This window comes from Eschrichtius robustus, chromosome 5, assembly GCF_028021215.1.
Source record: "Eschrichtius robustus isolate mEscRob2 chromosome 5, mEscRob2.pri, whole genome shotgun sequence".
Taxonomy (NCBI): domain Eukaryota; kingdom Metazoa; phylum Chordata; class Mammalia; order Artiodactyla; family Eschrichtiidae; genus Eschrichtius; species Eschrichtius robustus.
In genome coordinates this window covers 14,705,785-14,720,103 of record NC_090828.1, presented here as the reverse complement: position 1 = coordinate 14,720,103, position 14,319 = coordinate 14,705,785, and the positions used below count along the sequence as shown (strand labels likewise).

The window sequence follows — 14,319 nt, the reverse complement described above, 5'->3', positions numbered from 1 at the left end:
CTTGAACTTCTAGTGGGTTCCCAGGTGATGCTAATGATGCTGGTGTGGGGACCACACGTCGAGAACCGCTACCACTGTCACAGACCAAAGCAGAGTCTGATAGATTTGGTTAAATGTAGCAAGTAGCAAGACCACTCCCCATAATCCAAATAAGGCTCAATTCCAATGTTTCAACCAGACAGCCACTCAGGCACCATCCTTGCTGTTTCCCTTCTCACATATCCCTCAACTCTTGCTTTCCACACCTTACGGAAGGTTTGCTCACTGAAAGTTTTCAGTCCTCTCCCACCTTTATGGCTCAACAGCAACTGATACACTTCACCCATCCCTTGTTTGAAAATCTCCTCTTGCTTACTCCCTGATGTTGGCAATACCACTCAGTGCCCGTTTCCCTCCTCATCATTTCTGATGATCATCTCTGATGATCCTTCTCAGGCTCCTTGGATGATTTATCTCCCCCCGGAAACTTGCATTCATTTAAGAAGTATTTACAGAATGCTTGTGACACATCAATCGGCAAAACAAACATCTCTGCAGCAGGATGCTTACATTCTAGGGACCCACCTTCTTCTTAAAGACTGGTGCTTCCCAAGAGAGCCTCTTCTCTTTGCAACATGTACATTCTCCTAGATAACCTCATTGACTCTCTACATCTGGGTCTTCCATGCAGGTGGCTTAACAAAGTGAGATCTTTGTCTGGGCCTGATCTCCCTCTGCAGCGCTAATCCAATATTTTCACCCACTCACCAGACATTTCTGCCTGGATATTCCTCAGTCTACGTCCCCGTATTCCAAACTGAATCAAGCATATTCTTTTCCCTTTAGTCCCTATTTTGCTTAGCAGCTGCAAGCTCTATCTCGTGGCTCAATCTAATTCATTCTACAGTCCAGCTTCAGTTCCCCTCCCTCTCATTCCTCTCTCCCCCTTGATCTCATCCCTCTCAAATTGATCACCAATTTCTATTGATTCCATCTTGTAAATGAACCCCTAACCTCTTGTCCATTTTCGCCCTTGCTCAGGCCTGCAATGTCTCTCGCTTGGGGTGCTGCAGTGACTTTCTAGGTGGTGTCTACCCACGTGAGTCCAATGACCACTAGCACTTTGCTAAAATGCTGATCTGGGTCCTTTCCTGGGTGAGGTCTTCTGTTCAGGACAGTTTTGATTCCTCAGCATGGCATATAGGAATCTTTACAGCCCAGCTCTCTGGCTTCCTGTGCCGGTACTCACACCATGCTAAAGCTACACATTCCACAAACTCACCCCGTTCTTTCATGCCTTTGCCCTTTGCACATTCCAGAAATCCTGGAATGTTCCCCAAATGTCTTTTCCTTTATTCTGCTGGCAAAATCAAACTCATTTTTCAAGGCCAAATTCAAAAGGTATGAGCACAATGATTCCCCCAAATCCTCTTTTCTCCCATAGAGATTCTGCATCACTTCCTTTGTGTTCTCTTACATCTTGTGTGCCCAAGTATACGTTTACTTATCAATCACTTCCCCTTGTATTGTGAGCTCAGGTACAGAAATTGTCTTAGTCATCCATATACCTCTGGAGCCTGGCACATAGTAGGATGCAATAAATGTTCGCAGGATAAATGAATGAGTCGGCCACCACACAGGCCTTATTTTTATGATGCTGGGGACTAATGGCTTCCCAGATCAACAATCCTCTGATCCTGCTGAATTCTATGACTTTACATAAAATGGATGCCAATATTTTAACAAATTGCTCCATATATTTAGGATTTAGGTCAATAAACTTGCAGACTCTCCAAGGAAAATGGTTTATATTGACAGATCCAACTGAATCTAGAAGCATAAGAACAAATAAGTAGAAAACCACTATAATAAATCGCCAGCTCAGAAAAACTAATCTAATGAATCTGCAAAGGTTATGGTCTCTTCATTCGTTAGAAAACAGCATCAAATCAACAAGTGTGTATGTGTGTGTGCATGTATATACACACACACACAGCTAATTTCCCCCTCCCTACAGGGTCTGTCTCTTTCTCTCTCTCTCCACACATACACATACACACACATATATGTGTAAAACCAGTTAAAAATAAGAGTGTATTCACTGGGACATGATACTATAATCCAGGACTTCCCCAGAACTTTAGGGTTCCCTCTTGAGAACAACCATCAGAAAAAGGATGGCATCACAGAAGGAAATATTCTCAGCTTATAAACCCCTTTATTTCTAGAACACTCACTCCAGGAATTTGAATGAGACTAGAATTGAGCTTCCCAGGCAAAAATGTAGAGATCAGAGTACAGGTTAAAAGTACAACAATGGATTGGGAATAGTATTTGCAACATATATAACAGAAAGGAAAGCATAGTATCCATGATATAGAAAGAATTCTCATGAATCCCTAAGATAAACACCACAACATAAAAAATCAAATAAAGGCTGTCAAGAAGCAATTAATAGACAAGGCAAGAAATGGAAAAGGCCAATGCACATCTAATAATATATACAGCCTCACTAGTAATCAGAAAAATGCAAATTGAATTAATGACCATCTGACTATTAAGAAGAGATAATATCCATTGCTGGTTAAGTGTATGGATAAATAGGTACTCACACTCACTGTTGGTGGAATTTGTAAATTTTATAGGCATTTTGAAGGCTCAAATTGTAGTGTCCATCAGTTTCAAATGTATAAATCCTTTGACCCAATAATTCCGCAAGGAATTTATTCCTATGCTATACCCAAACCAGTGCATAATAATATATATTAACAACAAGGATGATGGCAGCATCATTTATAATAAAAATTGGAAACAACTCAAAAATCCAGCCATGATAGAATTGCTTAAATAAAGTATGGTCTACCCCTACTTGTGTATCATATTATATACCATGGGAATTCCATGAATAAAGTTGGAAAGAATGAAGTAGATTTCCATGAATAGACGTGGAAATAGCTCTAAGATAGACTGGTAAGGGGAACAAAAGAAAGTTGCAGAATAATATGCATAATACAATACCATTTTTTATTTAAAAAACTGTATATGTCTAGAAGGATATGTAACAATACGCATTATTTTGCAATTTTAAACAATATCGATAAACAGAAAGCACAGTAGATTAGACATTCATGCACATTAAAGAAGGTACAAGAAGTAAGCAGTTACCAGAGATCAGAAGAGGTGGGAAGTCAGGATTTATAGTAGCAAGAGCTGGGGAGGAACCCCAGAGTTCAAGGCAGGTGTAGACCAGGAATCCAGGACAGACAGGAACCTCATGAGAAGAAACGAGCAACCAGAATCCTGCAAAGTGAACTTGACAGATACTAATGCAAGTTCTCTGGGAACTTCTCATACCTCACTCTCCTCTCTCCTAGCAGCAACCCATCCCCAAGGCTGTAGGGCTTGCCAATGGCCACGGGGCAATTAATTTACTGCACCTAGTTTCAAGGGGTAGGGATAAGGTTAGGTAATATGCAAAGCCAGATACACACACACACACACACACACCTTGATTATACAGTTACTATCTCCAGATTATAAGGGAAATGGCTACACAAGTTCTACTGGCCTTATAGAGAATGTTACAAACAAGCTAGTCATTCATATACAGCAACTTCAAAATACGACTCTATTTGCTATTGAGTCTAACCCCAAGGGGTTATTGTACCTGAGAGTAAGAAAAGAAAACACCTCAGAACCTGAGACATAATGTAGATTTCTTTAGCTACTGTCTAATTATTCAAATACTACTTCTAATTCTACCTTCGGGGCACTGACCCAGTATATCAGAAATGTACCCTTGATGCTCAGATGACTGCACTCCATCTAATTCCGCAAAAGCACATGGCTTCTGTGTTAATAAACACATGAGCCTCTTTCCTTATTTTTTCTCATTTTCTCATATCTCTCTATTCTGGAAGAAAGCTTATAAAAGGAAAAAGCAGTGGTAATTTAATGTTATCTTTGATCTCCTAGCCTTGTGCTTTACTACAATTTTACTATAATTTGGCTTGAGGGACTTCTGTTATAGCATAATACATGATGTAGTGAGATTATTTCTGGCATTTAAATAACTAACTCTTTTTGGATAGAATCTAAGAGGGACCTTCCCTTACTGAATTCTGTTCTAAAGTAAGTACAAAAAGTTCAAGTTATGTACAGCAAATGCATAAAAGGATGTATAAAATAATAATGCAAAGTACAGTTACATAGCGATTGACAGTTTATAAGTATTGTTAATTACACTATGTCTTTGATCCTCATAATAGCCCCCATGAGATGAGCAGAGTAAATATTTCTATTCAACTTTTTGAATGTCATTTTTCTTATCTGTGAAATAGAGATCTATGATGAGTCAAATCATGGGTTTGGTGAGAAAGCCAGCTGACACCAGGATCCAGCAGGACATAGAGCACCCCTCCCCCGACAACAAGAAAACTCCCTGAATCAAGACAGAACCTCTCCAGCACAGCAACCTCTGCACCGTCTGGGGGCATCAGTAAAACCTCACATAACAGCCTGTAATGGGAAAATATGGCAGGTGTCTAAGTCCTCAAACTGACCCTTATCTACTGTGAGACTCTGAGGCATTGGCCTCTTAGCCTCTATAAACTGGGCTTCATGCTACTTACTGAAGACCGAAAGATTAACTAGTTAATCCTTGTAAATCTCCCGGGAATTGAAAAGTGCTAAAAAAAAAAAAAACATAAATTAGTAGACAGAGATTTTGATTTATCTGTCATAGGAAGGTAATATTTTCTAGTCTTATGAGAAACTCAGTACAGAGTTTTTTTCTGGGATAATATAAGGGCAAAATTCAAGGAAACCTTCAGGATTAACACAAGAGGAAAAGAAAACCAAAGAGAAATATATCATTCCTGAGACAATGTCATAAGAATCAGTATTGCTGGGCTTACTCATCACAGCGAATTAATAAGAATTGAACATGTACTGGGCACAGAGGCTTGAACTGCTCTTAGCTGCTCTTAGCTTAATGAAAGATTCATTGAATTTTTTTTAGTGAATTAAATTTTGGTTCATGACAAAGACAGAGCTTCTAAAGGTATGCCAAAATAGGATGAAAAATTAATAATATTAGAGAAATAGGAATGCATCCTGATTCTACTGACACTTTAACTGGACTTAGAATTAGTGAAGTTGATTCAAATTCTCTCGAGAAAGCAACGTGTTCTGAAATATCTGATATTTGGTCAGATAAGATTGAGATAAAATTCAATCCCAATTCACATGATCACAGTTGGATAAATCTAAGAAAACACAACAGGTCAAACCAGAGTGTGGAAATGAGGGGGGAAAGGCAGGCTATGGGAATCTCTGGGCCTCAGGAGAACTGTTTCAGGGTTTTGCTAAAGGCCAAGTCTGCGGTTTATTTCAAAAGAAAGTACTGCAATGTCAGAATTCCTCTGAATAATTGAAAGCATAAAATTAAATAATCTCAGGTTTGAAAACTTGCCACTATATATTTGCAAATCTCTCTTTAAAAAAATGAAAATAAACTTGGTGAACCAGGAGAGAGCAAAAGAAAAATGGTCTGTCTTATTATTTCTATACGCTGACCAACAAACTGAAATCTCTGAAGCAATATTTACGTCTTATAACATAACTTACAAAGACAAAAAAAAAATAAGAAGAATCAAAGAGAGGGAGAGAGGGAGGGAAAATTATTTCAGAAACCTTTCAGGTACTCATCCTTGTGAAAACTGTTGCAACAAATCTGATAAAACCTTAAGCAATACTTCAACTGCTGTTCATTCCATTATATAGAATACAGTACAGAAAACTCTTCTGAAAGCAAATTCTCCTAACAGCACTTAATAAAAATCTTCAGTGAGCCAGGAAATAGGGAAGAGAGTATTACTGAGAAGAAAACATTTTCCTAATCCACTGATTCATTTCTTGAGACTGTGAACTAGATAAAATGTTTCTGGAACATTCTCTAAAATCTGGCCCAGAGCTGGTTCCAAGTGTTGAAAAATCGAACAGATAAGTCCCAGGTCATGATCTCGAGATACTGGCAATTTGGTGGTCAGGCAAATCCTGTACAAGTTGAGGATGATACAAGGCTGCTCCGTGTCGCTGGAGCCCTGGATATGTCAGGGGTAAAAAGACAGAGAAGTGAGAAGGTTGGAGCAGTGGTCTGGGACCAGTGTTTACAATGAGTAAATGCCAAGCTAAGAAATTTGAATTGTATTCATTAAAGATGGAGGAGAGTGACTGAATGTCACCAGAGATCTATCTGTGCATTGGAAGGAAAATGGTAACAAACAGGCCAGGAAAGGCAGGCAGAGATGAGCCCAGAGGCAGAAAGGGGGAGAGGTGAGGTTTAAAGGAAAAGCAAAACTGTAATCCCAAGTGAAACTATACTAGTGAGAGTGAAACGAGATGAATTTTCATCCAATTTGAATAGACAGAGGCAGACTTAAGTAAAGGGTGGAGAAATATGTAAGGAACACTGTCCTTCTGCATTGAAAGATCCTAGGACATAATAATTTCAAGCACAAGACTGAACAGGTTTTCAGGAGCTGATTTTTTCTTGTCACGCGAAGACTGAGGTGACTGTCAGAAGCCCAGTGAAGACCGTCATCAGCAAAGTGAAGAAGAGTCATCTGGTGATGGATTTCCAGGAGAGAGAGTCTAGTAGACACACAGGAGAGAAGAAAGAAAGAGGAGGAGGGCATTTAGAGGGCAGGGGGAGGGAGGGAGCTGGGGAAGAAACCAAGTTGGGGCCTTCAGAAACACAGGATGAGAATTAGCAGAACTCAGTGTCAGGGCAAAATAAAGAGGAGCAGATTTAAAGAAAGGATTGCACTGAGCAAGGGTCCAGTGTTGCAGAGAGGTTAAGGCAGGTGAAGATTAAAGCAGCATCACTGGTGTTGACCATTATGATTTCCTTGGAGGAGTAAAGATGAAGCCAAGTCATAAGCTGCCGCAGAGTGAATGTGTTCTGGGGATCAGGGCACCTCGTAGAGTGTATTCCTTGGCAGTAAATGCATGGAGACTGAATAGCAATGTGAAGGAAAAGGATTTTGGTTTTGTTTGTCTGGTGTTTTGTTCTTTTTTTTCTTATGTATAAATAATATTAAAGAACACTTGGAGCTTAGTAAAAGAAACCAGAGAGAGGATAAAAAGTCACAATAGAAAAGAGAAGACAGTCAATGGGGAGTAAAGAACAAAATATCAAGGAATCCTTCACAATTAAATTCTAGTTTATTGAAACAAGGTGTCTAGTGTGGCTGTGGTCTGGACATACACATACCACCTGCCTCTGGAAAGCTCTGGATCTTCCATTTACTAAGAATTACAGGAAAGGGGGAAAGCCTTGCATTCTGATCCTCGGTGCAAATGCAGTTCATATTTTAGACTTGAGAGAGAGAAGGAATGTGATGACAGACAGAACTGAAGTCAGAGCTGGGGTGGAGACTGACTCATTCTAGAGACCAGGACACCACTTACATTTCCAAAGTATTTGTCCAGCATCTCCACATAACGATGCACAATCTCTAGTGTCAAGAGCTCATTGTCCTGATTTTCTACTGCACAGCAAAAATATAAACTAGCATACCTTGAAAAGAAAAGAAGATAACGTAAAATATAATGGCACATTACACAACCTGAAGATGGTTTTTTCCATGAATATGCAGTTACCACTTCCTCTCCGGGGATTCTCCTGTCCACATCCAAGAGGGAAATCATTATTCATCATATCCAATATCCTCCCAAAATGTAAAATAGAATGTATAAAAAATATGGTGGGGATTGGGTTACTTCTGTTAATTATGTGAAAGGTCCTCAAAACTTTACCTTGAGGAGCTGTGATCAGGGGACAGAGTCCTTTGACCCATGGCAATCAGGGTGCCCGTTCATGCCCCGCCCTGGATTGTGAATTGTCCTTTCTAAACTCCAGAGCCCTGACCAAGGGGCCCAGGGGCCCACGTGCCCACCCTCTTACTTCATACTGTACTGCAGTGTGTCTCCCATCCTCAGCTTATCAAGTCCTCCCCTCCCATGTGTGTTTCTTCTGCCTAAAATACTCCTCCTCACCCCATACATGTGGCTCACTCCTACTTCTCCTGTAGCTCTGAGCTTGGATGTCCTTTCCCCCAGGAAATCTCTGTCCTCTCTGACTGCACTGGATGCCCCTGCTATGCATTCCTGTGCCTCCCTCACAGAGCATCCAGAGCTCTTTCTTTTTCTTTATAAATTTATTTTATTTATTTATTTATTTTTGGCTGCGTTGGGTCTTGGTTGCTGCACGCGGGCTTTCTCTAGTTGTGGTGAGCGGGGGCTACTCTCCGTTGCGGTGCACGGGCTTCTCACTGCAGTGGCTTCTCTTGTTGCGGAGCACGGGCTCCAGGCATGTGGGCTTCAGTAGTTGTGGCGCGTGGGCTCAGTAGTTGTGGCTCGTGGGCTCTAGAGCGCAGGCTCAGTAGTTGTGGTGCATGGGCTCAGTTGCTCTGCAGCATGTGGGATCTTCCTGGACCAGGGATCGAACCCATGACCCCTGCATTGGCAGGCGGATTCTTAACCACGGCGCCACCAGGGAAGCCCGCATCCAGAGCTCTTCGTTCCGTATTTCATGGCCTGTCTCTCCCCCACTAAATCAGTGGCTTCCCAAAGGCAGGTACTGAGTCTGAGTTGTTCACCGTTGTTTACTCAGTAGTTATAGATATCTGTTGAGAGAATTGCTGAAGCCTATTCTTCATGTAATGGTTTAAATCACAATTGAACCCCAAGTTGTAGAAACCAGGCAGAGAGTAGGGACAAGCCTTTTGTCGGCAAGTATTTCTGGGACTCTGTCTTTCTATCCCTGGGATGCTTATCACTATAAGGGGCCTTTGCTGACATCTCCCACGATGCTAGTACGAAAAGTTTTGACCCTGGGCCCAGCAAGAGAAGCTTGCTCCAGGCACTTCCTGGTAATTTACTCCATTGAATACAGCCTTTGATGTTACCTCTGTCTTTCCCCTTCCAGTTTTATAAACACACCTTGTGAGAGCAAACACATCCCTTTCTAATGTGTGTTTTCCCTCTGAAAGTTGCAGTATGATGTTGGATGCAGGGTCAGATCGGCTGTGTTCTGGTCCCGGTTTAGGCATCAGTTATCTGGGTCTTTATGAGCAAAATGGCTTTACCTCTCAGGGCCTCAGTTTCCTCACCTAGAAATTGAGGTCCCTTTCTAGTATGGTCTTGCCATGGCAAGCAGGTACAGTAAAGAGAGGATATACAGTCTTTAAAGTCAGAAAAATCTGGATTTGAATCCTGACTCTGCTGATTACCACTCAATTACTGTGACTGGGAACTAATTACTTAAACTCTCAGCGGCTTCAGTTTCCTCATCTGCAACGTGAATAATAAAGAGCTGCCATCTCTCTATCATGTTAACCTTTTTTCTATAGCATTTGTTACTAACTGAAACTGTTTTGTTTGCTTAACAGATGAATAAGTTCCAAGAGAGCAGGAATGTTCTGTGTCTTGTTTGCTACTGTATGCACAGTCATTAGAACAGTGCTGGAAATATAATAGATGCTCATAATTTCTTGAATGCATGTGTGCATTATCAACACATAAATTAAGTATCTAGAATAAGTATCTAGAATCCATCCTGGCACATGGAAAGCCTTTCAATAAATGAGAGTTCTCTTCTATTTAGTCTACTGGTACAAACATTTGGGCTCCAGCCTTCAAAGATTTCAGCAAATGATAGAATTGGTGTTGCAATCTAAAATGCTCAGGACTAAACAAACCAAATAGTAATAAGAAATTCAGTTCTCATAACGTTACTCACACCTTTTATAAACAAGTTTTAGCTCCTTCCAATCAACAAAACTGCTTGTCCTCTGACCACGAGAGAGAATAATCTGAATGATTTCCCGGGTGATCTTTTTCCTTTCCTTGTCAGGGAGAGTAGTGTACCATTTCTGCAGCCGTAATTTCCCTTGTCGACTGAAGAGCAATATGAAATGAATCTAGAGCAAATAAAGGAGAGAAGAAAAAACAGAATTTGGTCAGCCAAATCATTCTACCATAGATATTAAAATACAGCAGCAGGGTTTACAAAGGATTATTCTGAACAGAGGAAAAAAATAATTACCAGCATGAAAACTATCCCATCTGACACTTACATTTAACCGAAAAAGAACAAAGAAATGTATACACCACAAACATAGCTTATTTATACTATAGGAGAGAGATAAGTTTTCTTTTATGAGTCACAGACTCATAGTGAGAAAAAATATATCAAGGCAGAATAGAACTCTTTTGAGAAAATATTAAATTCTTCCTTCACAAGCCAAAAAAAAAGTTAAAAACAGTAGAAGGGTTTACTTTAAAAATTATACTCTTGTTTCATATCACAAGTATAGAAACCAAATGATAATATAGACATAAAGAAGAGAAGGGAAGGAAATAAGGATGAAGCAAGGGGGAAAAGTGAGAAAACTAGAAGGGGACCATATTCTAATTTTTTAATAAAAATTATATATATATTTAAGGTGTACAGCATGATGATTTGGTATACATATCCATGGTGAAGTGATTACTATAGTCAAGGTAATTAACATATTATCTCCTCACACAGTTCTCAGTTTTTGTGTATGATGACAGCACCTGAAATATACTCTCTTAGCAAATTGCCTGTATTCAATGTAGTATCATAAACTATAGTCAGCATGCTGTACACCAGATCTCTAGATTTATTCATCTTACATAACTGCAACTTTGTTCCCATTGACCAGCATCTCTCCATTTCTCCCACCTCCCCATCCCTTGTAACCACTGTTCTACTCTCTGCTTCTGTGAGTTTGATGTTTTTAGATTCCACATATAAGTAAGATCATGTAGTATCTGTCTTTTTGTGCCTGTCTTATTTCATTTAGCATGATGTCTTCTAGGTTCATCCACGTTGTTACAAATTACAGGATTTCCTTCTTTTTAAGGCTGAATAATATTCCATTGTATGTGTATGTACATATGTATACACATACACACAGCATACTTTCTTTATCCATTCATCTGTCAATGGACACTTAGGTTGGTTACATGTCTTAGCTATTGTGAATAACACTGCAATGAACATGGGAGTGCAGATATCTCTTTGAGAAACTGATTTCATTTCCTTTGGAAATATACCCAGAAGTAAGATTTCCCTTGGAAATATACCCAAAAGTACTATCATATGGTATTGCTATTTTTTAATTGTTTGAGGGACCTCCATACTATTTTCCATAATGGCTATCCCAATTTACATTCCCACAAACAGTGTGCAAGGGTTCCCTTTTCTTCACACCTTCACCAACACTTCTTATCTCCTATCTTTTTGATAATAACCATTCTAACAGGTATAAGATGATGTCTCATTGTGGTTTTGATTGGCATTTCCCTGATGATTAGTGATATTGAGCATATTTTCATATACCTGTTGGCCATCGGTATGTCTTCTTTGGAGATATGTCTATTCAGGTCTTTTGCCCATTTTTTTAAAATTGGATAATTTGTTTTCTTCCTATTGACTTGTTTGAATTCCTTGTACATTTTGGGTATTAACCCCTTAACAGATGTATGGTTGCAAAAATTTTCTTCTATTCCATAAGTTGTCTGTTTACTTTGTTGTCTCCTTTGCTGTGCAGAGGCTTTTTAGTTTGATGCAATCCCATTTGTCTATTTTTGCTTTTGTTGCTTGTGCTTCTAGAGTCGTATCCAAAATATCATTGCCCAGATCAACGTCAATGTCAATATCAATGTCAAGAAGCATTTTCCGTAGGTTTTCTTCTAATAGTTTTACAGTTTCAGGCCTTACATTTAAGTCTTTAATCATTCTAAGTTGATTTTTGTATGTGAAGTGAGATAATGGTCCAATTTCATTCTTCTGTGTGTGGATGTTAGTTTTCCCAACACCATTTATTAAAGAGACTGTCCTTGTCCCATTGGGCGTTCTTGGCACCTTTCTCAAGTTCAAACTAAGTCTCAAATGTAAGCTCTTTACTCCACTTTGTGGGTTACTTGGCTGAGAGTTTTAGAATCAACCATCTCAAGATACAGTTTGGCATCACAATAAATGTTTACAATATAAATAGTGTGTTGACCACATTAGGAAGAAACCTGATTTTATTTTCAATTAAGTTTCAAAGTGTGTATTTGAAATGCACATTCCTATTTCAATGAATTTTGAAAGCTTTCAATGAATAGAAGACGCTGTAGAAATTTACCGTGGAGCCTGGGAGGTACGGAAGATTTGTTTTTCAGAAATTGTCAGATGGTCCGATCTTTATTTTATGAGATTAAGTTTTCTCAATCCACGGTATGAGAAGATCAAGTTTAGAATCACAATTTATTCTGTGGCGTGTTTCTTTTGTTTTAAAAAAAATAAAATTCATTATTGAGGTTAATTGTGTCATGGAGGGAACAATATATACTAGGAGCCAAAATAATTAAAATTTTAAAACTTTCTACAAATAAAATATTCAACTCTTTTTATTAAAGAGATTTGGCTCTGAGTGTCACAGCACAAATCATACAAACTCAGTCGGTGGATAATATCCAAAGACCAACAGACCAAGCTCTCCCCTCAGAGCATCCCCTCCCCCAACCTATAGAATTCGAGGTCTTCTTAATAAACTATTCTTTCTTAGAAAGGAAACATCTGTTAATAAGGACTTGAAAACCAAGACATGGCCAGTGAAAAGAAAGCAAGTTAAAAAGCCCTGCTCGGGCTTCCCTGGTGGCGCAGTGGTTGAGAATCTGCCTGCCAATGCAGGGGACACGGGTTCGAGCCCTGGTCTGGGAAGATCCCACATGCCGCGGAGCAACTGGGCCCGTGCGCCACAACTACTGAGCCTGCGCGTCCGGAGCCTGTGCTCCGCAACAAGAGAGGCCGCGATGGTGAGAGGCCCGCGCACCGCGATGAAGAGAGGCCCCCGCTCGCCACAACTAGAAAAAGCCCTCGCACAGAAACGAAGACCCAACACAGCCATAAATAAATAAATTAAAAAAAAAAAAATGCAAACCTTAAAAAAAAAAAAAAATTAAAAAAAATAAATAAATAATAGTGCTGGCAAGAAAGGAATAATGGAGAGGCTGATTGGTAATCCTCTTCTGGGAAACGCCAACTCCAGAAACAACCATAACATCCAACGAAGTGTGATGAGCAAGGCTGACTTCTTACATTTGGCCCAAATGCTCTGGCCTTAGGTAAGGCATCTGATTTCACTGACATCTCCCCTCCCTCATTCAAGGTTAACCTAAGACAATCGCAGAGGAAATAATCACATTGGCAGCTGAATTAATTGTATTTTAGAGACCTTAGGACACAGATCATTTATTCACTCAACGCATATTTACTGAGGGCCTACTCTGTGCACTATGAACCTACAACGTAAAACTTGGTTCTTTACCTTGAAGTGCTTTTAATCATGATGAAGAATACAAAAAAAAAAAAAAAAAACCCAAAGTAAACATATTGAATTAAACCACAGGGCTTTATCTCCTCTACCTCCCAAAATGTCACTAAAATGACAACAGTAGAAGTTTCTTAAATGCATTAACCCTCAAAGACTAGGAGAATGACAGGGGATGTGATAGCAGCCAAGAGATTTCAACAAATCTTTGGAAGATGGAAGGAGACAGAAGAGTGATAACTAACTTAGCAAAATAAGGAAAATCGTAGCTTAAGAGGCAGATTACAAAGACAAACCAGCCAACTCTCCCAGAGAAAGCCTGAGGGCAGCACTTGTGGGTACCATGGCTCCACAAAGTTCTAAAAACAGGGACACTGGCTAAAGGTCTACCTACAGAGTGGTTGGCATGGACCACCCGTGGCATTTCCAGGGGATTACAGCTAAGTGAGGACACTCACGCATGTGTACACACATAGCACACATGCACATACAAACACTCCTCAGTAAGTTCCCAGCTGCTTTATTCAAGGGCACAGAAATTTAGTGGAGGTCATGCAGTTGAAGCACCTCTTAGCTCGGCTTCCTCTGGCCCCCAGTCAGTAATGGATAGCAAGCAGCTGCCAATGATGATCCAAACAAGGCACGGTTTACTCAACCTGAGAAGCTCAAATTTGTGCAATGCCGTATTTCTTCTCTACTTAAGGCTCTCAGAGACCTTACACAAGCAGTCTATGCCTGTAAGAAGAAATATTTAGAGACACCTGCAACCCTCCTGGATCTTAAACGTAATTCAGAGCCTGCAAAGCTATATATGTATCTTCACTAAGAGAGAAACATGTCCCTGCACCTCTACCACCAACTTTGTTGTATAAAAAAACCCATCTCCTAATCAGGAAATGGAATGATTCCTCCCGGGAGACACTAAATG

General features: G+C 39.9%; 1 protein-coding gene across 1 annotated transcript in view; it reads right to left on the bottom strand.

Moving 5' to 3' along the window:
• The window catches only part of AP1S3 (adaptor related protein complex 1 subunit sigma 3), a 52,916-nt gene that overhangs the window by 5,970 nt on the left and 32,627 nt on the right, over positions 1-14,319 (bottom strand). The window contains exons 2-3 of the mRNA XM_068543758.1: positions 9,787-9,965; positions 7,453-7,561 (exon numbers count right to left, since the gene is read on the bottom strand). Of these exons, the coding sequence (XP_068399859.1) occupies positions 7,453-7,561; positions 9,787-9,965 (288 nt within the window). The remainder of the gene's footprint in view (positions 1-7,452; positions 7,562-9,786; positions 9,966-14,319) is intronic.